The 24,618-nt window shown below is 46.2% G+C and overlaps 2 protein-coding genes across 6 annotated transcripts in view; both read left to right on the top strand.

Moving 5' to 3' along the window:
- Positions 1 to 3,535, top strand: part of DNMT3B (DNA methyltransferase 3 beta) — a 36,131-nt gene extending 32,596 nt beyond the window's left edge. Inside the window, exons 20-22 of one of the 2 annotated variants that reach the window (XM_055090655.1) lie at positions 359 to 428; positions 1,172 to 1,290; positions 2,647 to 3,535. In XM_055090655.1, coding sequence (XP_054946630.1) covers positions 359 to 428; positions 1,172 to 1,290; positions 2,647 to 2,788 — 331 coding nt within the window. In that variant the 3' untranslated portion in view covers positions 2,789 to 3,535. The remainder of the gene's footprint in view (positions 1 to 358; positions 429 to 1,171; positions 1,291 to 2,646) is intronic. The other variant, XM_028499702.1, reaches the window with a different exon arrangement.
- Positions 3,536 to 9,323: 5,788 nt separating this feature from the next.
- Positions 9,324 to 24,618, top strand: part of MAPRE1 (microtubule associated protein RP/EB family member 1) — a 33,098-nt gene continuing 17,803 nt past the window's right edge. Inside the window, exons 1-3 of one of the 4 annotated variants that reach the window (XM_024128398.2) lie at positions 9,324 to 9,393; positions 14,120 to 14,243; positions 24,117 to 24,262. In XM_024128398.2, coding sequence (XP_023984166.1) covers positions 14,123 to 14,243; positions 24,117 to 24,262 — 267 coding nt within the window. In that variant the 5' untranslated portion in view covers positions 9,324 to 9,393; positions 14,120 to 14,122. Of the gene's footprint in view, positions 9,394 to 9,696; positions 9,714 to 14,119; positions 14,244 to 24,116; positions 24,263 to 24,618 lie in introns of those variants that run through there. The other 3 variants (XM_024128399.3, XM_007122358.3, XM_028498740.2) reach the window with 3 other exon arrangements.

Below are 24,618 nucleotides of genomic sequence, written 5' to 3'. Positions count from 1 at the left end.
CTCAGCCAGTGAGCAGTGGGGCTGAGACTGAGGCGTCTCCTGACTCCTCCAACAATGTGCTTCCCCATCCTGCTCCCCTCAGTGAAGGAGCTTTGACTACTGTTAACATTTGGGAAGGAGGAGCATTCACTCCTGGACATTGGGCTCACCGACCCCCGGTCCCCATCAAGGGGCTAGTCTGTCCCTGGCTCAGCACACAGGCTTGTGCTCATGCCAGGGCCATTTTTATCATGTATTTGGAGCACAGTTCACTGCCAGAGCACATTTTGCAGCTTGGGCTCTCACTCCCACCTTGGGAGGCACCTAGCCAAGGCCCCTTTCCAGGTGGTAGAAAGTAATGGGTTTTGGATGTTCTCAGGCCTGTGATAGCATCAAAGAATGATAAACTCGAGCTGCAGGACTGCCTGGAGTTCAATAGGACAGCAAAGGTAAGATGTGCTCTGTGCCTGGCCCACTGGGAAATGCACTTGGTGATCTCTAATCGGGACTTGACCTTGGTGTCCAATTTGTTCCTGCCCCTCCCCCCACATGACTCCCTGGTGCTGGGCTTCTTTCCCCACATAATTGTTCTATCCTGTCTTCAAGTACAGTGTAGGAGAGGTTCTTGATAAACAAAAATCACTGAGAAAAGGCAAGTAGAGTTTCCGATTGTGAAGGCACACTCCACGTAGACTCAGCTCATCCTCCCAGTGAGAAATGAGTACACTTTTGCAAAAAAAAAAAAAAAAAAAAACTATGGTTAAGTCCTGGATAATTCTATTAAGATCTCCATAAACTTACTTTTCAATGTTTCCATTAAGCTAAGCTCCATTCATTCAAACCCTGGTTGACCATCCTCTACAATCTGGGTGGACTTTTAATTTTGCTTAATCTTGCTTGATCAATAACTCTGTTTTCTTGGCTCCCATGTGATCTCATTTGTGGTCATTTGTTGTTTACCTCTTGTTCTCTCTGAGGCTGGTCCTTCCTGTTCATTAACTTCTTGGCGTTTGTGGGAAGCACAGAGTGTTCTTGTCCTTCCAACTCTCCTTTTCTCATTCCCTCTCGGAGCCCGGCCCTACCACTCTCTCTCTCCCACCCACCCTCCCTCCTCCTTCCCTTACCTGCTTCTGAGCCTTGACCCAGAACCCTTCATTCTGTGCTCACTCCATGATGTCGTTTTGTTCTCCAGTTAAAGAAAGTACAGACAATAACCACCAAGTCGAACTCGATCAGACAGGGGAAAAACCAACTTTTCCCTGTTGTCATGAATGGCAAAGAAGATGTTTTGTGGTGCACTGAGCTAGAAAGGTGAGCAAGGCTGTACGTGGAAAGGGGAATCGAGCAGATAGAGAGAAAGGGGAAGAAAACATGGTTAAGGCCAGCAGTGTGAATGGGCAAGTGCTTGCCTTAACTCCACGTGGTCTCACTGACCTTCTATGTTAGCAGGGCTGGGAGTAACCTTTTCAGTTAGTGCTTATTTCCTAGCAGAAATGGCAAAAGGGTTGTGGTGGTGAGGAATCTAAAACATGAGGTCATGAGACGGCACATCTGTCTATGTTGGCTGTGTTGCCCTGGCATTTGCCTGCCCCACCATGCTGGGACACTAGGATGTATGAGGATCCAGCTAAAGGAAACCCCGCCGACATGCCATTGCTTTCCCAGGATTCCTCCTGCCAAGTTGCTTGTTCTGAAGCTGATTCCTCCTTAGCCACAGTCTGTCTTCTCCCTTATCCATTTATTTGACTAAGTGGGTAGTGTGTCTATTTTGATTCCGAGAACCAGCTCTTAGATTTCATTTCTCCTGTTCTGTATTTAATTTTTTTCTCTCACTCCTTTTGTTTTATTTTGTTATTGTGATTAGAATGTAGTAAGGGCTATGACTACTCCTCTTTACATTTTTGGCTGTGTTTTGTGGTTATTTGATAGAGTATTTACATTCTAGATATTTTAGTTCTACAGCTGGATTTATTTCTTGGTTTAATTTGTGGTGTTAGATTGTAAACCTGGGAAAGAATGAGGTCCAGTGTACCTGTAGCCTCTTCCCAGACCTGTGGTAGAATTCCATTCAGGAGGCTGTTGGTATATTTGGTTGCCATCTACCATTAAGTCCAGCTGGGCCCTTGATCCAGCAGTTTGCTTTGAAGAAGGAAAGAAAATGCAGGATGCTTCAGTTTACTCACGGTAAATTATCTGAGCACCTGATGATTGGAAATAAGGTCCATTTCGTGAGTGTCCTTATTCCTTACTAAGGCAATTGCCTAACTTCTGTCCTTGTGTGGTTTGAAGAGAGGTACGTTTCTGTCTGCTGGCCGGCCGGCCATCTTGGCATTCATTCATTTGAGAAAAGGTCCACTGAGTACCATCTATGTGCCAGGAGCATTGTGCCAGTGTAGGGGCGTGCACAAGACAGGTGCCCTCAGAGAGGGACCGTGCCCTCATGACAGTCATTTGTGCTGAAGAACTGGTGGGCCTGACCTCTGGGGGTCAAGAGAGGGCTCATGTGAAGGCCTGGTGGGCCTGGTGGAAGGGACGGGTCAAAGGGCAGGAAGAGCAGCGCCACGTTGGCTGCGGAGGCGAGGATCTCCCAGAGGCGTTAAGCACGCTGCAGGGGGCACACCTGACTCCCTGTGTTTTCACTCTGGTGCCCCCCCACCCCACCCCCAGGATCTTCGGCTTTCCTGTACACTACACAGATGTGTCCAACATGGGCCGTGTTGCCCGCCAGAAGCTGCTCGGGAGGTCCTGGAGTGTACCTGTCATCCGACACCTCTTCGCCCCCTTGAAAGACTACTTTGCCTGTGAATAGTACCGCAGGCACCAGGGCGTGTGGGCAGAGCCACGACCCAGGAGGTGCATCCTGGCTCTGCCCTTCCCAGCTCAGCTGTGTGGGGTCGGGCCGAGTACCTCGTCGGGAGCAGAGCTGCCTTGTCCCCTCCTGGCAGGGGGACCCCGAGGTGCCATCTCCTTGTGCACAATTCAGACCTGGCTGCTCGGAGCGGCCAAACACGGTGCTCATTTTGTCTTCTAAAATTTTAAAACTTGAAATAGGTAGTAAGATGGCTTTTTTTTCCCTCCTGGGTTTACCGCTCAGAGAAACGATGGCTAAGATACCAAAACCACAGTGCCGACAGCTCTCCGATACTCAGGTTAATGCTGAAAAATCACCCAAGACAGTTACTGCAAGACTTTAATTTTTTAAATGTCTGCAGCTCCTTGTTTCCAGGAGTGTGTGGCAGTAGACATGTAGCTAAGGGACCTTTTAAGGGCCTAGGATGGTTTCTTCTAGGGCTAGCAGAAGAGGACATGATGTCCATGTCTGTCTTGAATTGTCCCCGGCACGTTCCCCTGGCCTCAGTATAAAGGGCTGGGATCCGGGGCCCATTTAGAGTATTTTCCACAAGGATGGTGATTTCAGCCGGGATGACATCATCATCACTTTCAGGGCTATTTTTTTTCCCCATAAACCCAAGGGCAGGGCTACTCTTAGGTAAATCCCTCCCAGTGACTGCAATAGAAACCTCTGGAAGCTCAGGAAGGGGTGGGCTGGGTTATAAGCTGCCATGTATCGTGTAGACAGGTATGGCTTCTCACTGTCTCCCCCCTTCCCCGTGTGAGGGGGAGAAGGAGGAGGCTTAGGTAAGACGCGCCCCCCCCCCCCACCCGTCCCCCCACCCTCCAGACTACTCCGCAGGCACAGGTCCCCAGATTAGAAGTATGACACCCCAATTCCTTAGGCTTCTCTGAACTCAGCAGGGACAGCCAGGGGCAGAAGCACATTCCTCGCACTTTCCCCTCATCTAAGAGACTGCAGGGGGAAAACTGCAATAAAAGCTCGACCCTCCCTCCAGAGATTTTAAAGTCCTTTTTTATTCCATGATAAATCGATAAATCGTTTTTAGGGGGAATGGGAGGTCGGACAAGCTGCATTTCAGAAATGCTGTCGTAATGGTTTTTAACACCTTTTACTCTTCTTACTGGTGCTATTTTGTAGACTAAGGAACAATGTTGACAGGTTTTGTGGGAGGTTTTTTATACACTTTTTTTTTTTAATCTCAGACATCTATTTTTGTTTTAACATTTTCATAATTTTTTTTTTTTTTTTTTTGTAACTGGAGCCATGTAACAAAGTATGGGGAAAAATTGTGCCTTGTTTCAACAGTTTTGCTAATTTTTAGGCTGAAAGATGACAGATGCCTAGAGTTTACCTTATGTTGAATTAAAATCAGTATTTCTCTAACAGTCTGGTGTCCCTTTTGTTCTTTTGCAGGTCAGATGGGTGGGGTATGTGAGGGCCTGGTTAAAGTGGAAAGGTGGGTGGTCGCAGTAGGTCATTCATTCAACAAGCCCAGTACATAAGTACCACGGTGACCCCCAAATCTAGTGCCATGGTCCCCAAACTCCAATGGATCAGCCTTCCCTGGAAGGCTTGTTCAGTGGAGATTTCTGGGCCCCATCCCCAGAGTCTGATTCATTAAGTCTGGAGTGGAGCCTGAGAATTCCATGCTTCTGGTCCAAGAACCAATCTCGGCTAGTGAATGGGTTTCTAAACCTCGGTTCCCCAAACAAATAACTGGAGTGCTTGAGTTCATTTAAAGCCTTGATGTCTGGAACAGCCATCTCCAGATTATTACAGCTCTTGGGTAGCTGGTCCAGATGACTCAAGAATCCCAGGGCTGATCCTCCAGTTCCTTGTCCCTCTGTAGGCTTTCCCTGCACCCTGTTCCACTGCTCCCAAGTTGTCATATCACAGTTCAGCCACAGTCAGTGAGGGGACTTGTTGGGAGTGGCCCATGGTCCGAGATTTTAACATAGCTGCCAGTGGCCCCAGCTCTTTGGGTGGAATGTGTATCTTGCTTAAGTTTAACATTGCAACTCCCTTCAGTAGTTCCATCTTAAAGTTTACCTGGGGCCACTCAGCCAGGTGTCCCAAGCCCAGAGCCCATCATGCCATAATCCTCATGTTTCACTATCTCTAACCATGGGTCAGGGCAAAGGAGCTGATGTCAGTAGCTCTCCAGAGGTTAATATTGGTCAGCTGGTGCGTGCAGAGGGAGAATGGTGTGTAAATGGGATGCACATAGTGTATCAATTGAGCCTCAGTTGGACTTGGCACCTCTGAACCTCAGTTTCTTCACATAAGATAGGTTATAATCATGGCCACCTCCATGATTAGAGTTGTGGGCCTTAATAAGGGCAAGTTCAGAAAGGGTCTGGTCCAGAGTTGGAGAATGAGAAACCAGCTATTTTTTTTAGGCACTGCTGGGCTAGGACAGCCCAGGTGCAAGTTGCCATGATGAGACGATTGTCAATTAGCAAGCCAAGCCAGGCTGGCGCTCTGCTCAGGTGTTCAGGCCCCAGGGGCCTTGGCTGCCCTATTAAGCCATCTTGTATACAGTGCTGCATCAAATGCCAGGACAGGATGAAGCAAAATAAACAGCCTCGGCCTCAAAATCCCAAGAGAGGAGATGAACTAGCTCTCCAGGTGAGGGGCCCTTGGGTGTCCTGGCCTACCTGTGGGCAGGCTAGCGGGGAGACCTTGTTGGGGCTGCCGGGGCAGTTCTCTGTGTTTTCTCAAGATGGGGGCCAGGTTTGGATATCAGTGATCCCAGGTCTGGGGCCAAATGGAGAATGTAATGAAAATTCTGATCTTGGGGAAGTAGTTGGTTTGCACCACAAGTAGGCCTTTCCTGCAGAAGTCTTCCAGTTGCCTGGGGCTGTATCTGGGGTCTGGCATGTTGTGTCACTCGGGCAGGTGACCCTTGGAATTTTTCATCTCTATAAAAGTGGGGATCATAAATCCTACCTACTTCCTAGGGCTGCTGTGAATGTTCAAGGCTGTGATCTGGGTAAATTGCTTTGCCTGGTGCCTGGCACGTAGTAAGCCCTCACATGTATTGAATGGCATTGTGATAACGAAACCCATTAATCAGTGCAGTGTTAATGACGGTGCTGGTAGTGATGGTAACATCCAATATTAATGTATTAAAGTCTTAAAAAGGAAGGACAGGTAATATTCACCTAGGTGTTTCAAAGGAGCTGGGCTCAGATGCTAACTATAGCAACAGCAGCATCTGGCGTTGAAACTGTCCATCACCCCCCTCCCCTCCATCATGTTGGGGTCCCCGTGCTCCTTGTTAGGGAGAGTTGATGCGGGTGGCTTTGGCATCCGGCACCCCAGAGACCTGTGGAAGGGATCTTTCCTGGGGGTGCAGGGACTGACCTCTGGACAGTTCCATGGCTGTTTGGTGGGGGGTCAGCACTAGACAGAGAGGGTGCCCAACTCTACCTCAGTCCCTCTGGTTTTCCAGCCAGCTGCTTCTTGAGTGGTTCTCTGTTCCAGGCCTGTGTTTCATCCTTGCTTCCTCTCTGCAGCCAGACTGGATGCCTCTCCCGGCTTCACCCCCTCCTTATTTGTGATCTTGGATGTGCTCCATAGCCACTCTGTGCCTCAGTTTATCCAGTGTAAAACGGAGATAATAACCTCATAAGGTTGACGTGTGAATCAAATGATTCAGTGTATGTGAAGCACATGCAGAGTGCTCGCGGGTAGTGAGTGCTGAGTAAACGGCAGCTGCTTTATTGTTTACTGTTTGAGAATCCTCCCAGCAACCCTGAAGTGAGGCAGTGATTACTGTGATCATAGGTAAGAGAACTGAGGCTCAGAAGTCTAACATACCCAAGGCCACACAGCCAGTGGCAAAGGAGGTGTAAGTTAGAATCTGTTCTGTGAATCCACTGGTCTCACCTGCATCTGTGTGTGTGTGTGTGTGTGTGTGTGTGTGTGTGTGTGTGTGTGTGTGTGTGTGTGTGTGTGTGTGTGTGTTTGGATCCTGAAATTACCTGCTGCCCTTTGCAGCCTATGGTACAATTTACCTTTCTTGCTTCCTTCCCTTCTTTTTTCCAGCTTACCTTCCCTCCCTCCTTTCTGCCTTCTTTCCTTCCTTCTTTCTGTTTAACCTTATTACTGGAGTTGGGACTGCTTGCTCTGAGTCTTTGCATGCACTGTTCTCTGCCTGGAACAGCCTTCTCTGCTTTGCCAGACTTGTCCTCCAGTTCTCACCTCTTCCAGGAAGCCTCCTTTGCCTCCATTCTAGGCAGCATTAAGAGACATCCCCTAATCTGAGCCCTCCTTCCCTGTGGACAGATAGAAGAATCCATCTCAGCACAAAGCCCTCTGTATTATCATTTCTTACTTTTGCAGTCCTCTCCTCCATGAGCTTGTGAGGTCCTCAAGGCAAATGAGACCTGACACCATTTTTTAGTTCAATAATCTTGTCATACATTTGGAAAACTGGGGTCTTAAAGTCATAGTTTTTTGGTTGTTTTGTTTTCGGAGAGGAGACTCACAATTTCTATCTGGGAAAATGAGATTGCCTCATACGTTAAAAAGGTAGCTTAAAGACGCATAGTAAAGTCTCCCAACTTTCACCTGCTGGATGGAAGTTCTTTATTCCGTTTACCCTCTGGCCTTTCTCAGTCAAGGCTTAATCTGACCCAGACAACCTTGGCTAACCTCCTCAGGGAGGAGGGTGGAGCCTGAGGAGATCACATGGCCCTCGCTCCTTGGGGAGCTGTCTCCTGGGAAGGGTAGATGAGTTTTATTTCAGAGGCCCTTGCTCAGAAACCTGTGATGCCCTGTGTCCAGAACCAGGTTCAAACTCTAGACTGGCACTTGAGGCTCTTCTTGACTTCGCTTTCATTCCCCACACCCATTCCTCCCCGACCCAAAATGGCTTTTAGGTACTGCTGACAACAATCAGTTGACAGTAGTTGAACGTTGACATTAATTGAAAGGGACTTCGAAATCACTAACATTTATTGAACACATACTATGTGCTAGGAGTGGTCTAAGAACATTACACACATCATTTGATTCTAACTCCTAGCAGAGTCAGGATTTGAACCCAGGCCTGCTGGCTTTGCTACTTATGAAATTCACTGAAACTGTTGGGAACTTAATGTCCTTGTGTATAAGATGATAACACATTATATTGCCAAAATCACTTATGAATATCTTTACTCAATTATCCAGACTTCGTATCAATTCACTATAGTGCTAATATTACTACTACTGCTGTAATCATATGGTTACAGGGCTCTTTGCTGCATCCTGTTGTTTGTCTATTCCTACCCTTACTCTTGTGCTGGGTTAACGTCTCATATTTTAGGGCAACTGTCAACTCTGGGAAGCCTTCCCATACTGCTCAGGTGAGGTCAGGTCTCATGCTGCACTCTTGGAGCGCTGCATACCAGAGAGACTACCCAGCAGTATACTGGTGGTTAAAATATTGAAGTGCCTCCAGGCCAGTTGATAAATAGCTCCTGCCCCAGCTCCCCAACCTATTCTTCCCTGAACATCTCTCCAGGCCTCAGGGGAGGGAGAGACCCAGCCCAGAAGAGGCCTCCAGGACCCTACCTCTTGCAATGCAGGTGCCATCACTCCTGCCACAGCCTCCTCCTTCCTAACACTAAGTCTGGTTTGTAATTAAATAGTGATGTGTAATTAGTTATGTGCTTTGCCTTCCCTGCTGGACTGGAAACTTTAAGAGCTCAGAGGCTATGTCTGGTTCTTGGTCATCACCAAAATCCTAGGGCCTGATTGATCAGGGAAAATAAATATTTGTTGAACACAAGAATAAATGATATTTGGACAAGGAAACCAGCTAGAAACTTGGATCAGTCTTTGTGATGCTGGGCAGTTGACCTCTCTGACCCTCAGTTTCCTCTTCTGTAAAGTGGGTGTAATTCATTCTTTGAGCAAGTCTCTACTAAGAACCTGTGTATCAGGCTCTGGGACACGGTGGGAACAGGACTGAGAAAAGCCTTGCTTCCGTGGAACTTATGGAAAGGCAGACAATAAAGGCATAAACAAACAAGATGACTATACTAAGAAAAAACGGATGATGAGATTGTAGGGTCATTCTAGACAGAATAGTCACAGAATGTGTCTCTGAGGTGACTTTTAAGTCCTTCCTCAAAGCCCGTATTGATTTATTTTTTTATCCAATAACTCATTTTTGTAGAAATTCATTGTAAAACCATTTTTTTTTGGCTATTAGGGTATAGAATTTGTAACTGGATCCCGCCTTCTAGGCGGAGTTACACCGGCCCGAGGAGGGATCTCATTGGTTGCGGCAGACCACGCGGCTGCAGTGCCCCGGCAGCCGGCGCCTCGCCCCTTGGGCACCCCAGCCGTCGATCAAGTGTCGGGCTCCGCCCCCAGTGCGCGGCTTAGTCCCTCTCTATAAAAGGAGCCGGCGGGCGATGACGAGCCTTTACGTCGGCGCGTAACGGGGGGGGGTGCGTGTGAGGTCATCGCGCGGGCGGGCGGGCGGGGTCAGGCGGTTTGAACGAGACGAAGACGGAACCGGAGCCGGGTACGGGCAGCGGACGCGGTCCAGCCGAGAGCCGGTGAGCCGGCTAGCGGGCACGGAGCGGCGGCCGGGGGCGGGCGGGCGGGCCTCGGGGCGGGTAGAGCGCCGGCGGGTCCTGCGATTGGTGCTCGGGCCGCTCCCCTCAGCGGTGCGGTTCAGGCCGGGTGGGGGAAGGGCGGGGCCGTGACCCGGCGCGCGCGGGCCAAGCTGGGGGGCGCGCGCTCTCCGCTCTGCTGGGGGGCGGGGCCTCGGGCCGGAAGTGGGGGCTGCTTCTCGGCGGCGTGGGGGCTTATGGGCCGCGGCCGAGGCGTGGAACCCGGACGGCGGAGGCAGGAGGTTCCGGGATGGCTGGGCCGGGTAGGGGGCGTGTGTGTGGTTGAAGTGGGTCCTGCTGGGAGCTCTGAGGACCCCCACTGTAGGAAACGGTGCTGCCTGATGATTAAGAGTTCGGGTTTTGGATTCATACCTGTATTGAATTCCCTGCTGTGCGATCTTGGGCAGGTGCTTTAACCTCTTTGGGCCTCAGTTTTCTCATCCGTAAAACGGGGGACAAAGATACTACATGCAGAAAGCTCTCGTCGTGGTACATAGCAAAAAAGCAAAAAGCAGGCCAGCTTACTGGACTTCCTCCTTTTTTCATCGGTATTTATTGAGCGTCCAGTAGGTGCTAGGCACTGTGCTAAGCGCTGGCTATACACCCAGGAGCAGGAGGGCAAAGACCTGCTTTCTAGGAGTCTACATTATGGTGGGAAGACAGGAAGTGAGAAAATTAATACTTGGAAAAGATAATTTTATATGCTCACTGGGAAGATAATATAACAAGGTGACATGAACGAACAGTGCTTTTTCAGTCCCTGCTTCACAGCAGACCTGGGGTGCTGCAGGGCAGAGCTTGGCCTCTCCTCCATTTTGGGAATGAGACTCCTGAGGCCTATTGAAGGAAGGTACACCGGGCCTGCCATCCACCTCTGTAATGGGGTATCTCTAAGAGTAGTGATAATAGTTGTTTGCTAATTGGGCACTTGCTGTGTGCCAGGTGTTGTGTGGCATTATGTCATTTAATATTGCACTGTCTCTAAGAGTTATTATCTTCAGTTTACAAATTAGGGGACTGAGGCTCTGAGAGATGATTTGCTTTATGGTGTCCAGCAAGTGGCTGAATCCACGTCTGCGACTCTTGAGTCCAGGCCCTTAACCTCTGTATTATGCTGCCTCCCTGAGGACCAGATCTAGAGGGCATGTTTCATCCGATGTGCCCTTTGCGGTGGTGTGTCAAAGTGTGTAGTGGTTTCTGGCACATAGGGAAGCTTACGACATGCTGTGCTTTCACTCAGATTCTCATTTAATCCTCACCACCACCTTGTGTTGAAGATATTGTTCATCTTTTACAGGTGAGCTCTTTGTGATCCGGAAAGGTGAAGTATTTACTTAGGGTCACATTGCTTTTTTTCTGGTGGCACCTTCCTCCCCCTCTTTCCATAGGGCTCAGTATGGTGCCTTGAAAGTAATAGGTGCTCATCAGCCATCAGTGAATCAAAGTGGGTTTGGGGGCCTGCTAGGAGACCTGCCGAAGGAGAAGAGATACCTGGAGAGGCAAGGGGGAGCTTTTTTCAAGGCACGTGAAACCTGGATCAAGGAGCCTTTTAAGGGGGTGAGGTTTTCGTGGGGGTCATGGGTTCTTCCATTGAGGCCAAGCAGTGGGATCCTTGTAGAGGAAGAGTGAGCTGTCACTAGCTGTAGCTGAGGCTCTGAGAATTGGGCTCTGTTTCGACTGCCTGGAAGAGCCAATTAAGTAGTTGAGTTAGTGGATGTTTACTGCACATCTACAGGGTGCCTAACCCCATGTATTTAGTGGCTACAGAGTTCGCAGAGCACATGGGGCCAGGTATTAATGTACTGCTAATAAAAGAGTTTTGAATTATATGATGATGAAAGGCCATTAATTTTTTCTGAGCTGGGGTGTGGTCAGGAGACACACGTGGCTTAACCAGCTGCTTACACTTTATGGCAGCATGACACACACATTACCCAATGTATGTATGTATGTATGAGTGTCGCCAAAACAGATTACAAGTGCTCAGCCTGGGACCGTGGTGGTTTTTGTTTGGATGTGTCTCGCCTTGGTACCTGATAATAGCATTTTGCGCACAGTATGCATTTCATTTATTCATTCATTTGGGGATTTTAAACAGAGGAGACACTTGGTCTGACTTTTGATTCAGAAGATTCTCCCTGGCTGCTGTGTAAAAACAGTTTGAGTTAGAGACTAATTTGATGGCTGTTGTGGTGGATGGAGATGAGAGATGGTGGTGGCAAGTCTCAGGCACTGTTTTTGGCGCTGGAGATAGGAGGATGAGTGAGACAAGGTCCCTCCCCGCCCTGGCGCCTGTTTGTTTAATACCAAATCATTTTTTGTGCATTATCTCATTTAAACCTCACCTCACCCTTTTCAGATAGGTAGCATTAACTCACAAGATAACTGAGGTGTATTGCAGTTAAGTAACTTGCCCAAGGTTATACAACTAATGAGTGACAGCCTCACGTTCAAACCCAGGCTTCAAATACTCAGCTCTTGGTATGGAGCAAATTGCCTCCTGGTCCAGATCTCATCCGGGAATGATTCAGAAATGAAGAGGTAACGACAGTTGCAGAGGTTTGAATGAAGTGCTGTGGGATTAATTTCCCAGTGGAGTCAGGAACTAAATTGTATTGGTGCCTTGTGTAACATGGTTTTCTCATTTGAGTTTAAGTAATAGTGTTGATAGTTTGCTTTCTGAAAAGAGTTTACACAGACACATTTTTCTCTCTCCTGCCAGCCTGAAAACAGGTAACATTTACTGAGCCCGTCGTGTGCAAAGCAGTGTGCCGAGTGCTGCGGGGGATGGGGGAAGGTGGGATGTGAGGGCACAGACTTGCCAAGTCATTTATCTCTCTAGGCCGCAGTCACCTCTGTTCATAAAAAGGGGATTGGATGGGAGATCTTCATCTTCCGGCTCTCACATTCTGTAGCTGTGTGACTCGTGAGGCGTGCAGGAGACACCTGGGAAGTCTAGCTAGTCGCTAGGTGAAGGAATGAAGTGCCACAAGAGAGCATGGCGACCCATGGTGGTTCCAAATTTGCTCTGAGTTTTTTTCCTCCGGTTGGTCATATTGATGTCACATGAAACGAGGAAAATTAAAAGTGTCGAGGTCCTCTTGAAATTTAATATTTTGTAGTCATGTGTCCTCATGGTAATTGCCCAGGGATTTCATTTAGATCTGGATACACCTCCCCTTATCTCATATTGCTTGAGTCTTCCCTTCCCACTGTCTGTTCTCCACCAGCTGTTAGGGTGATCTTTTTCTTTTTTTTTTTTTTTTTTTTTTTTTTTAGCCACACTGTGCCAGCGGGATCTTAGTTCCCCGACCAGGGATCGAACCCGTGCCCCTGGCAGTGGAAGCATGGCATCGTAACCACTGGTCTGCCAGGGAAGTCCCAGGGTGATTTTTTTCAAACTTAAACGAGAGTGTGATTCTACCCCACGTATATCCCCACAATGGATTCATTAACAGTTAAAGAATAAAATCTAAACTCCTCACCGCGGCCTGCAGAGTCCTAAAAGGATCTGGCTTCTTCACTTCTTTTCCCACTTCTGTTCCTGCTATCCCTTCTGCTCACTGGGCTGTAGGCACCCTTCTTCCACATCTTCGCGGGCTGCCTCCTTCTGACTCTTAAGCTCAAACATCAACTCCGAGAGGCTTTCCCTGACCACATTCCCCTCCACCCTCATTACGTAAATGGTCGCGTGAAATGACATTTGTTTGTGTATGTGGTCAGTGTCAGACTTCTACTAGAAAGTGAGCTTCCTATGGACAGGCAACTTGTCTTTCCTGCACATCTGTTTCCCTGTCCCTAGAACAGTGCTTGGTAAACATTTTCAGTTAATGTGTTTCTCTGTGCTTGTTGTTTTGAATTGGAAAGCCTGGCAGAAAGGTGAGGGGCAGATTTTCTAGGGAAGGGGAAAGAAAGTGGATGGTGGGGCCGGGCAGACTTGGCTGCCAGTTCCTAGGGCTTCTGTGCTGCACCTTTTTCCTTATCTGTAAAATGAGGAGAATAAAGTGAGCCTTGCAGTGAGTTGTTGGGTTAAGTGACAAGTGTCTGCTAAGCTCCGGGTGCTTAGTAGGCCCTCAGATGCCCTGTCTTCAGGAGGCTCAGCAGAGAATTGGTACTAAGGTCTTTTCACTGGAGGTCATTTGCCAACACCTTGTAGTACTTAGGTTATTAACTTTTTTGATTATAAAAGTGGACATAATCTTTAAAGAAAATTTGCAAAACTTTATAGTGGAAACTGTAAAGAGAAATTAATACAAAAGCCCACCATCTGAAGAAAACTGGTGTAAACATTTTGATATGTTAGTGGATAAACTTGGACTGACGTTTTCTAAGCAGAGAACATTTTTGCTTGTGCGTCAGCCTCCCTTCATAAAACAATCATTCCTTTACTTAGTGTCTTTTGTAGCTTAAAATTTTATACCAATCACATTAAAATGGGACCTGAATTTTAGGCTGGCTGATGTTGGGCAGTTCATTTCAGGTCATGTTTATTCATGGAAATCCAGGCTCGTGGCTGGAATCCTAGTGTCTCTGGTTTGGCCTGTTGGGGAAGAAGGTGAGGCTTATAAATTGAGTGTCCCCACAGGTCTGCTCTGGTGACTCCAGGAAATGCTTGCTCCTTCTTGCTGCCCAATAACACGAGTTCTTCTCTTTTCCTCACATGCTGTAGAAGATGGCAGTGAATGTGTACTCAACGTCGGTCACCAGTGATAACCTCAGTCGACATGACATGCTGGCCTGGATCAATGAGTCTCTGCAGTTGAATCTGACAAAGATTGAACAGTTGTGCTCAGGTAAGAGAAATCAGTAGACCCCTTTTCCAGGAAAGTCTGCGGGTCCTTCAGGGATGCACAGGCCCGTATCTGATTGCAAAAGGTGCAGGTTCAGGTTCTGTGTTGGGGCTGCCCGGTTTCTTTCAGCTCTGCCCTGGTTCCACTTCTGAGAGGAACTGTGCTTAAAAAGAGCGTGCTCTGTTCTGGCCTGTGTGTCCACCGTCTCCCACTGTAGAGGCTACATTCTGAGGCCTGCAGTTTAGTCCCAGCTTCTCCATCTGCACTGTTGTGCATCCAAATTTGAAGTGACTTATTTAAGGACAATAATTGTAGTTGTTCTAGTTCTATATTAGTTTATCAGTGGTGTTTCTTTTTTTTAAAAAATTATTTATTTATTATTTATTTTTGGTTGCATTGGGTCTTTGTTGCTGCGTGTGGGCTTTTCTCTAGTTGTGGCGAGTGGGGGCTACTCTTCATTGTGGTGCGCGGGCTTATCATTGCAGTGGCTTCTCTCGTTGTGGAGCACGGGCTCTAGGCGCGCAGGCTTCAGTAATTGTGGCACGTGGGCTCAGTAGTTGTGGCTCACGGGCTCTAGAGCACAGGCTCAGTAGTTGTGGTTCATGGGCTTAGTTGCTCCACCGCATGTGGGATCTTCCCGGACCAGGGCTCAAACCCATGTCCCCTGCATTGGCAGGCAGGTTCTTTAACCACTGTGCCACCAGGAAGCCCTCAGTGGCGTTTCTTACTCCCAGGTAGCACAAGCCCAAACTCAGGTAAGTTTGCCATTTCAGCCACAACTTTATTGACCTACTGATTACTAAGAATCCGGCAGAGAGGTAATGATTTAAAACAAGAACAAGAACATGTTCTGTTTCTGTCTATACTAATTGTATAACCTTTAGAAAACTAGAGAGAAGAAAATAAAAAATGCTGGTTGTTTCATTTAGAGAAAGCCACTGTTTGGGTGTTTTCTGTGCACATATATATTTGTATATATTCCAGCTTTTTTTCACTTAACATTAAATTGTGGATATTCTCTAGTGTCTTTCACTGTCTTGGAAATAATTACGTTTAATGGCTGTATACTGTTTATTTCTGTAGATATGGTGGAGTTGTTTAATATCGTCCCCATTTTTGGACATTTAGGTTATTTCCAACTTTTCTTTCTTTTTTCTTTTTTTAAAAATAAATCTATTTATTTAGTTTTGGCTGAGTGGGATCTTAGTTGCAGCACGTGACTTTTTTTTTTATTAAGTTTTGTAAACTTTCAGATGATTGTAGAAGTGTACAGGCATACCTCGTTTTTTTGTTGTTTTTGTTTTTTCTTAAATTTATTTACATTTATTTATTTATTTAGCTGCGTCGGGTCTCAGTTGCAGCACGTGGGCTCTTTGCGGCACACAGGCTTCTCTAGTTGCGGTGCGGGATCAGTAGTTGCGGCGTGTGGGCTTAGTTGCCCTGCGGCATGTGGGATCTTAGTTCCCTGACCAGGGATTGAACCCGTGTCCCCTGCATTGGAAGGTGGATTCTTTTTGTTTTTTTTGGCTGCACTGGGTGTTCATTGCTGCACGTGGGCTTTCACTAGTTGTGTCGAGCCGGTGCTACTCTTTGTTGCGGTGCGCGGGCTTCTCATTGTGGTGGCTTCTCTTGTTGCGGAGCACAGGCTTTAGGCGCGCAGGCTTCAGTAGTTGTGGCATGCGGTCTCAGTAGTTGTGGCACACGGGCTTAGTTGCTTTGCAGCATGTGAGATCTTCCTGGACCAGGGGTCGAACCTGTGTCATTGGCAGGTGGATTCTTTTTTTTTTTTTTTTTTTTTTTTTTTTTTTTGTGGTATGCGGGCCTCCCTCTGCTGCGGCCTTTCCCGTTGCGGAGGACAGGCTCCGGACGCGCAGGCTCAGCGGCCATGGCTCACGGGCCCAGCCGCTCCGCGGCATGTGGGATCCTCCCAGACCGGGGCGCGAACCCAGTTCCCCTGCATCGGCAGGCGGACGCGCAACCGCTGCGCCACCAGGGAAGCCCTGGCAGGTGGATTCTTAACCACTGTGCCACCAGAGAAGTCCCTGGAAGGTGGATTCTTAACCACTGGACCACCAGGGAAGTGCCCAGGGATCTTTAGTTGTGGCATGCGAACTCTTAGTTGTGGCATGTGGGATTTCGTTTCCTGACCAGGGCTTGAACCTGGGCCCCCTGCATAGGGAGCATGGAGTCTTAGCCACTGGACCACCAGGGAAATCCCTCTCCTGTGAGATTTAATCTCAGTTTTATAGATAGTCATAGAGGCTCGATGTGAAGTTGTGCAGTGAGACAGGGTTGCCCAGGAGCCATGCTTATTAAACATCAGTTGCTTTGTTAGTCGTAGGCACTGGCTGTTAGTCTTAGATCTGTGCTGCTTTCCCCCTACTTTCTGTTAATTTCCTCAGTTTCACTGCCACATGCCCATTTGTGGGAGGCTTTTAAAGCACTTGTTTGCCTCGTGATTAATGGGGGGGATGAGATCATCTTAGTTTTCATTGGAGCCAGCTTTTTCACCAGCAGTTTCTCCCTAAAAATTGCCTCTTTCTATTATAAATATACTCCAAGATGTGTTTCACTTAGTTAATTCAAAAATGAGATCTCTTTTCACATGTAGATAAGTTGTGTATGTGCTGATCTGGCTCCAGATTTGTCTCATTCAGACAGTGAGCTGTCACGAGTAATCAGGACTGGGCATGAAGAGACTTCAGTCTGCACTGAGCCATGTGACTTTGGACGAGCCCCAATAATTATTTTATTCTTATTTACTTATTTTTATTTCTTGGCTGCTCCGTGCAGCATGTGGGATCTTAGTTCCCCAACCAGGGATTGAACCCACACCCCCTGCATTGGAAGCACAGAGTCTTAACCACTGGACCACCAGGGAAGTCCCGAGTCCCATAATGTTCTGGTTCGTCATCTATAAACTGGGGTAGTAGGATCTGGTTCACCTTTTGCGCTGTTGTGAGGCTCACCTGTAAAAATAGCTCTCAGATACTGATTCTGCACCAGACCCTTGAGGTGAACCTAGATCTCTCAAGGGGCAGGACACATTCTCGTTTTACACAGGAGGAGACTGCATGGGGCACAGCTTAGACGTTATAGAGCCTGATTTTGAACCCAGGATCTTTCTGACCACACAGCCTGTACTCCTTCTCCTGTATACATGCTCTGTCTTTTTAAAAGAAGCATTTGGAGGAGAGTTGAACAAACGTAAATTACATATTATCAATTATAATGATATTGTCTCATTAAAAATCTGTGAAGAGTTTCAACTTTGCCTGCTGCCTACCATTTTTCTTATCCTAGATAAAGGGCTTTTCCCCAGTAGAACGTGCAGAATACTTCTTTAAAAAAAAAAAAAAATTATTTATTTATTTAATTTTGGCTGCGTTGGGTCTTCGTTGCTGCGTGCGGGCTTTCTCTAGTTGCGGCGAGCGGGAGCTACTCTTCATTGCGGTGAGGGGGCTTCTCATTGTGGTGGCTTCTCTTGTTGTGGAGCACGGGCTCTAGGCGTGCGGGCTTCAGTAGTTGTGGCACGTGGGCTCAGTAGTTGTGGCTCATGGGCTCTAGAGCACAGGCTCAGTAGTTGTGGTGCACAGGCTTAGTTGCTCTGTGGCATGTGGGTTCTTCCCAGACCAGGGCTCAAACCCGTGTCCCCTGCGTTGGCAGGTGGATTCTTAACCACCAGGGAAGTCCCAGTGCACAATACTTATGCACGTGATTTATAAACAAACTTCTGTTCACAGCTAGTTCACCTCTTGAGAGCCGTGTGGGACTTTTCTCAGAGTATGTAGAAGGTTGTGTTGTGTTTCACATTGACGTTTAGGAAATGGGGTCTCAGCTTCCAGTATGAGACCAAACAGGATGAGCTGCAGACACCGTGTCCCTGAAAAAGGTCTGCTGCCTGGGGATTGGAGTCAGAGAGAAAGTGAGGCTCCTCAGATTCTCGTGTTTACTGAGGCCCGAGGAGAATCCGAGTGACGTTTAACACTGGAGCCTGGTCCCTCCTGATCTTACCTCTGATGAGCAGGGGGTCATGCAGATCAGAATTCTCTACCAAGCCCAAGCTTTGAAAGGTAGGAATAGGTTTTTCCCTTGAGAGGGCAAAGCTCTGAGGTTGTACACTATTCATGTGCTGGCTGCCTGTGAAATGGCTGAGTTTTATCAGCATTGTGGGCTCCCTGCCTCCAACAGTGAAGTGAGCCATTGCTTGGCTCTTGTAATGAGATAAGGTGAGGATGACTTTCAGTGATAGAGTGGCCGCTTGTTTCAAGATTCATTACATTCCGTAGTCTCTCTGTTTTGGAGAGTTAGTCAAGTATTTTGAAAAGATAGTCATCAAGGAAAAAACCCTGATCACAGAGAAAGATTCTGATGGGATCGCTTGTGTCAGAAGGGGGATGCTGAAAAAAAAAGGGAGTTCGCTGGTGGCCTAGTGGTTAGGATTCTAGGCTTTCACTGCCGTGGCCTGGGTTCAGTCCCTGGTTGGGGAGCTAAGATCCTGCAAGCCAGGAGGTGTGGCCCAAAAGAAGGGGTGGGGGTGGGGGTGCCATTTGCTTTCCATTCCTCTCTTCCTTAGATTCCAGTCCACGATCAGGCCCCTCTGCGCTTTTCCAAGGGCCCGGCATGGTGCTCTGAACATGTCAGATGGCCCTCACTGAATGTTCTCGGATTCCCCTTCCTTGCCTTCTCCCCTCCATCCTGGCCTCCTTCATAGTCTGTGCTGTACAGAGTAGGAGAGGTGTTTGGATGCTCCCAGGCAAAAGCTAGGTTTCCATTTTTCTTAGCTCATTGTGGGGCCCTGCCAGCCCTTGAGTTGATATAAAATAGCTTGTCAGTCTTGCTCCCAGAGCTGCTCTGAGAGTGAGACCAGGAGCCTGACCAGGCCTCACCCACTTTGTTTTCTCCTCAAGTTGGCTCCCTTTTCCAGACACTCCATTTTGGGCCATAATTCCACCATTCGTCTAGTGTCGCAGGCCTGAGAATCATCTTTTTAGGCTAACTCACAAAGTTCTCTGAGTCTTCTGCAGGGTCTTTTGCTGTAATCCCTTCTCAGTTTGCAGGCTGCTGCCATAGTGACCTCCTAACAGGGCCCTACTTCCCTGCAGGCTCCCCTCCCCCACTCTTCTTTTATTGTATCAGTCTGCAACCTTTCAGGAGACCATTTTTTATTGTCACTTCTCTGCTCAAGGAAGTATCTCTTTAAATTATTTTGCCTAATTCTTCAAGTACCTCTTGGTGTTAATTAAAGCAAGAGACAAGAAACTTATTTTCTTCTGATTATAAGTAATTAGGTCTTCTTCATAGAAACATTAAGAAGAAAACCATAATCTGCTGTATTGTCACAAGTGATAGTCATTGTTATCTTTTAGCTGTATTTTTTTTCCCCCTAATTATGGTTTTATTTATTGAACTCTTACTATAGGCCAGGCACTTTCTAAAGTGCTTTACCTATATAACCTTGGCGTGGGGGGGTGGGGGGGGAGGTAAGGACTGTCATCCCCATTTTATAGATAGAGAAACTGAGACAGAGAAGTTAAACAGCTTGCCCAAGGTTACTCATTTTAGCTGTACGTTCAGTGTTTTCTATAATTTTAGAACATGTTAATTGACATACTTTTTGAATAACTGAAAGTCTCAAATGGTTTAAAATTCAAAAGGAACAAAAAGATAAACAGCAAAAAGTCTCCCTGTGAAAAGTAAGCCCATCTACTAGCCACCCAGTTCCCCAACCCAGAAGTAACCAGTGTTATCAGCTGGGTGGCCTCCAGAGAGAGTGTATACAAGCAGAAACATCCATCTGTCTGTATTTTGTGTGTGTGTTCTCTTCCCCCCTTTTACACAAGTGGTAGTGTTTAATTGCACTGGACTCTCTGGAGAGTGTTCCATATCCATGTAGCAGTTGCCACTTTCTTTTTTCTTTCATGACTGTGTAGTACCATAATTTCCTTGGATCATTCCCCTATTAATGGACATTTAGTTTGTTTCCAGTCTATTGCTATTACAGACTGTTGCAGTAAGTAACAACTACAAGCACACAGTGCTGTACGGTTTTGTTTCTTGCTTTTAAAATTAAAATAGGATTATGTTTCACTTGTTAAAATGTCTCCAGGCTGACTCTTTTAAGAATGCTTTACATATGATGTAAATTTTTTTAAAAAATAATAATGTGTAATTGGTGTGATATCACAAATTTAACTTCTTTATTTTTTATTTTTTTAATTTTTGCCTGTGTTGGATCTTCATTTCTGTGCGAGGGCTTTCTCTAGTTGCGGCGAGCGCGGGCCACTCTTCATCGCGGTGCGCGGGCCTCTCACTATCGCGGCATATCTTGTTGCGGAGCACAGGCTCCAGACGCGCAAGCTCAGTAGTTGTGGCTCACGGGCTTAGTTGCTCCGAGGCCTGTGGGATCTTCCCGGACCAGGGATTGAACCCACGTCCCCTGCATTGGCAGGTGGATTCCCAAGCACTGCACCACCAAGGAAGACCTGAGGGGTCCTCTTCTTACTCTGCTTATGTTGCCAGCCTTTGTTATTAAGGCAGAGAATGGAAGGAAAGCCCTCTTTTAACCTCTTCTGAAACAAGCTGAGACATCTACAGGCCAGGAGTTTTGAGCCCTTTTGTAAAAAAGCAGCTGACAGACTTCTTTGTAAAAAACATTTACCTTTTTTTGTGTTCTGATTATAAAAGTAATATTCATTGTAGTACATAATTAATATTTTTAAAATAGAATGTATTCAGTACCAGTCCCCAGAGATGGCCACCGTTCATTCATTTTTGATCTACAAAACAATAACTTTGTATGGTTTAATCTAGTACACTGTGTTTTCTTTCTGTTTTTTAATATTTATTTATTTAATTTATTTATTTTTGGCTGCGCCAGGTCTTAGTTGTGGCACGCGGGATCTTCGTTGAGACACGCGGCATCTTTCCTTGCATTTCGCGGGCATCTCTCTAGTTGTGGCATGTGGGTTTTCTCTTTCTAGTTGTGGCACGCGGGCTCTCTCGTTGAGGCACGCAAGCTTAGTAGTTGTGGCTAATGGGCTTAGTTGCCCCGGGGCATGTGGGATCTTAGTTCCCTGAGCAGGGATTGAATCCACGTTCCCTGCATTGGAAGGTGGATTCTTTACCACTGGACCACCAGGGAAGTCTCCACATTGTGTTTTCTTCTAGTCTTTTTTTTTTCTATGCATATATATTAACATGGATATTTTTACATATATCAAGACATTTTATAGATATGTTTTTGTGTCTTGCTTTTTCTTGTAATATTAAATCTTGAGCTTTTCCCCCCACAATTTTAAAAAAATGTGCTTTGAATGCTTGCATAATATTCTCTTAGGTGATGGTGTGCAAATTATGTAATTGATTGCTTCTACTTTTGGACATACAGGTTGCTTCCTTTTTTTTTTTTTTTTTTTTTGTGGTACACGGTCCTCTCACTGTTGTGGCCTCTCCCGTGGCGGAGCACAGGCTCCGGACGCGCAGGCTCAGCCGCCATGGCTCACGGGCCCAGCCGCTCCGCGGCATGTGGGATCTTCCCGGACCGGGGCACAAACCCGTGTCCCCTGCATCGGCAGGCAGACTCTCAACCACTGCGCCACCAGGGAAGCCCGGTTGCTTCCATTTTTTACTCTTGTAAATAAAGTTACACAAGTTTCATGTGTAAATCTTTACTGTATTTTTTAAAAATTGGTATTACTTTATTAAATTTACTTTTTTTTTTTTTTTCTGCACTGGTGGCTTGTGGGATCTTAGTTCCCTGACCAGTGATTGAACCCAGGCCCTCGACAGTGAAAGTGCAGAGTCCTAACCACTGGACTGCCAGGCTATGTTTTTTTAAAATAATCATTTCCTTAGGTTGGCTCCCCATGTGTTTATCAGCTGTTTACATTTTTTTGTGTGATTTGTCTATTTTTAGTGGGGTCTTAGTATTTTTCTTTGTTAACTCTGTTTCAGTCAGAGTGTAACAGCATGGTATACCTCTTTCTTCCCTGATTCAGGAAATGCTTCTTTATTCCAGGGTAGGGTGTTCTAATATGGTGTATAATGACATGGAAAAGAGCAATGGACAGGGAGTCAGGATACCTGGGGTCTGGTTCTAAGCTTGGTCTCTTGCCTCTTTAGTCTTTGGCCACAGTTTTTGGTTCTCAGTTTTTACATTTATAATGGCTGTAAGGATTCTTCTATCAGTAAAATAAAAACAGCATTCTTCAAGCAGGTTTTTTCTGAGAAGCAGATGACTGCTGTTTTGAATGGAAAGTCCCACGAATGGCCTGAGAATTTAGTAAATGCACATTATTTTGCTGGTTCAGAAAGAATATCTTTCATGTGTAAAGCAGTGCTGTGGGTATAGATGCTTAATAGATTATCTCCTGTGTGTGTGTGTTTTAAGTTGATGTGTATGCATCAGGATCCAAACCAGATCTGTACATTTCAATTAGTAAATTATGACTTTTAAATCTCCATTATTTTATTTATTTATTTTTAAAAAATAAATTTATTTATTTTACTTATTCATATTTGGCTGCGTAGAGTCTTCATTGCTCCAAGCAGGCTTTCGCTAGTTGCGGCAAGCGGGGGCTACTCTTCGTTGTGGTGCGTGGGCTTCTCATTGTGGTGGCTTCTCTTGTTGTGGAGCACGGGCTCTAGGTGCGCAGGCTTCAGTAGTTGTGGCGCCTGGGCTTCAGTAATTGTGGCTCGTGGGCTCTAGAGTACAGGCTCAGTAGTTGTGGCGCATGGGGCATGTGGGATCTTTCCGGACCAGGGATCGAACCTGTGTCCTCTGCATTGGCAGGTGGACTCCCAACCACTGCGCCACCAGGGAAGCCCAGTGCTTCCATTTTAAGAAGCATAAATATTGCTAATTCATTGCCTGGTACATAATTCCCACAGTATATTTCTGTTGGATGAGTAAATAAATCAGCCACCTCAAGAATCAGGCTTTCACTTTCTGGTGCTCCTTTCTACTAAGCATGTCACTCTGGTCATTGAAGTGCCTCTGCTTTCTTTGTATCTTTCCAAAAATAATGATAATGGCACTGTTTATGCCAGATCTGGCAAGGAGCCAATTTGGCCTGATGTAAAATATGTTGAATATGCATATTAAGGCGGCCTCGTTTTCCAGAACACCTATTGCTTAGTCACTGGATTTCTTGCCTCCTTTCCTGAAAGGGCAGTAAGTGCACATGAAGCCTGCCCTGTATTAGGAGAGTGTACTCTCCTAATACAGGCATTAGAGAAGTAACATTCCTGGAAATATTAAGTGCCAAGAAAACACTTTTGGGGGTGGTGATGGGTAAAAATGGGCAAGTGGAGGAAGGAGTGAAATTGGGAGCAAATGGGATGAAATATATGCAATAATTTCTTATAGTGGCCTTTAAAATTGAAATGGAGGAACACAAAAATGTCTTCTATTCAACTTTGTTTATAAAATGATAGGTAAGTTTATTTAGAGATGTAAAAAGCTCAGGGAGGCAAACATCTTAGAAAAAACTTTTTTTTTAAACCTGTGTCAGAGGATGGATCTTTGAAATACAGGGGAAATCCCTCCTCCCGCTGACATTCATTTTTCTTTGTAGTTGTCATTTTATTGTCATGCTGGTTTTCTTGTAAAGTTTTAAAATTTCATGGGAACATTCCTCTTCTCGTCATGGGGTTCCAGGTTGCAAGTGTGTTGTAGAACTTACCAGCTAAAACCACAGTCCTATTATCAATTTCGAAGTCAAGTGGTAATCGAAGCTCTGGGGTTTTGTAAGTCCACTTCACAACTTTTAAAATTTAGTGGGTTAAGCAGGTTTGGGTAAATTTTCACCCTGCTGCTTTAATAGCTACTGCATTTAATGACCTGGTGTGTATTTTCTTCTGTTACTCATTCAGGGGCTGCCTATTGTCAGTTTATGGACATGCTGTTCCCTGGCTCCATTGCCTTGAAGAAAGTGAAATTCCAAGCTAAGCTAGAACACGAATACATCCAGAACTTCAAAATACTACAAGCAGGTTTTAAGAGGATGGGTGTTGACAAAGTAAGTAAACTTTATTCTTTCATTTAGGGTGTTTCTTAACTAGTGGTAATTACTAAAGATACAGATTCTGGGCTATGACTTTGGACATTTTTGTTTTTCTTTTCCCAATTTGTATGGTTATCTTTTCTCCAGTTGACAGAATTTACTGGGAGCAAAGTTTCCCTGTTCTCCTACCCCTGGTTCCCTTACGGTCTTCTTTCTTCATCATGAAGTTGGTAACTGTCTGAAAGATCAATCTGTAAATCTGTACCCATGATTTAAAAAAAAAAAATTTATTACTGTTTAATCTCTATTAGTCTGAGGTCTAACTCGTTTAATCTCTGAATTTACTTCTGTAAAGCATACCATATGGTAGA

Source organism: Physeter macrocephalus, chromosome 14 (genome assembly GCF_002837175.3).
Source record: "Physeter macrocephalus isolate SW-GA chromosome 14, ASM283717v5, whole genome shotgun sequence".
In the NCBI taxonomy this organism is placed as follows: Eukaryota; Metazoa; Chordata; class Mammalia; order Artiodactyla; family Physeteridae; genus Physeter; species Physeter macrocephalus.
This window is presented reverse-complemented; position numbering and strand designations above follow the sequence as displayed.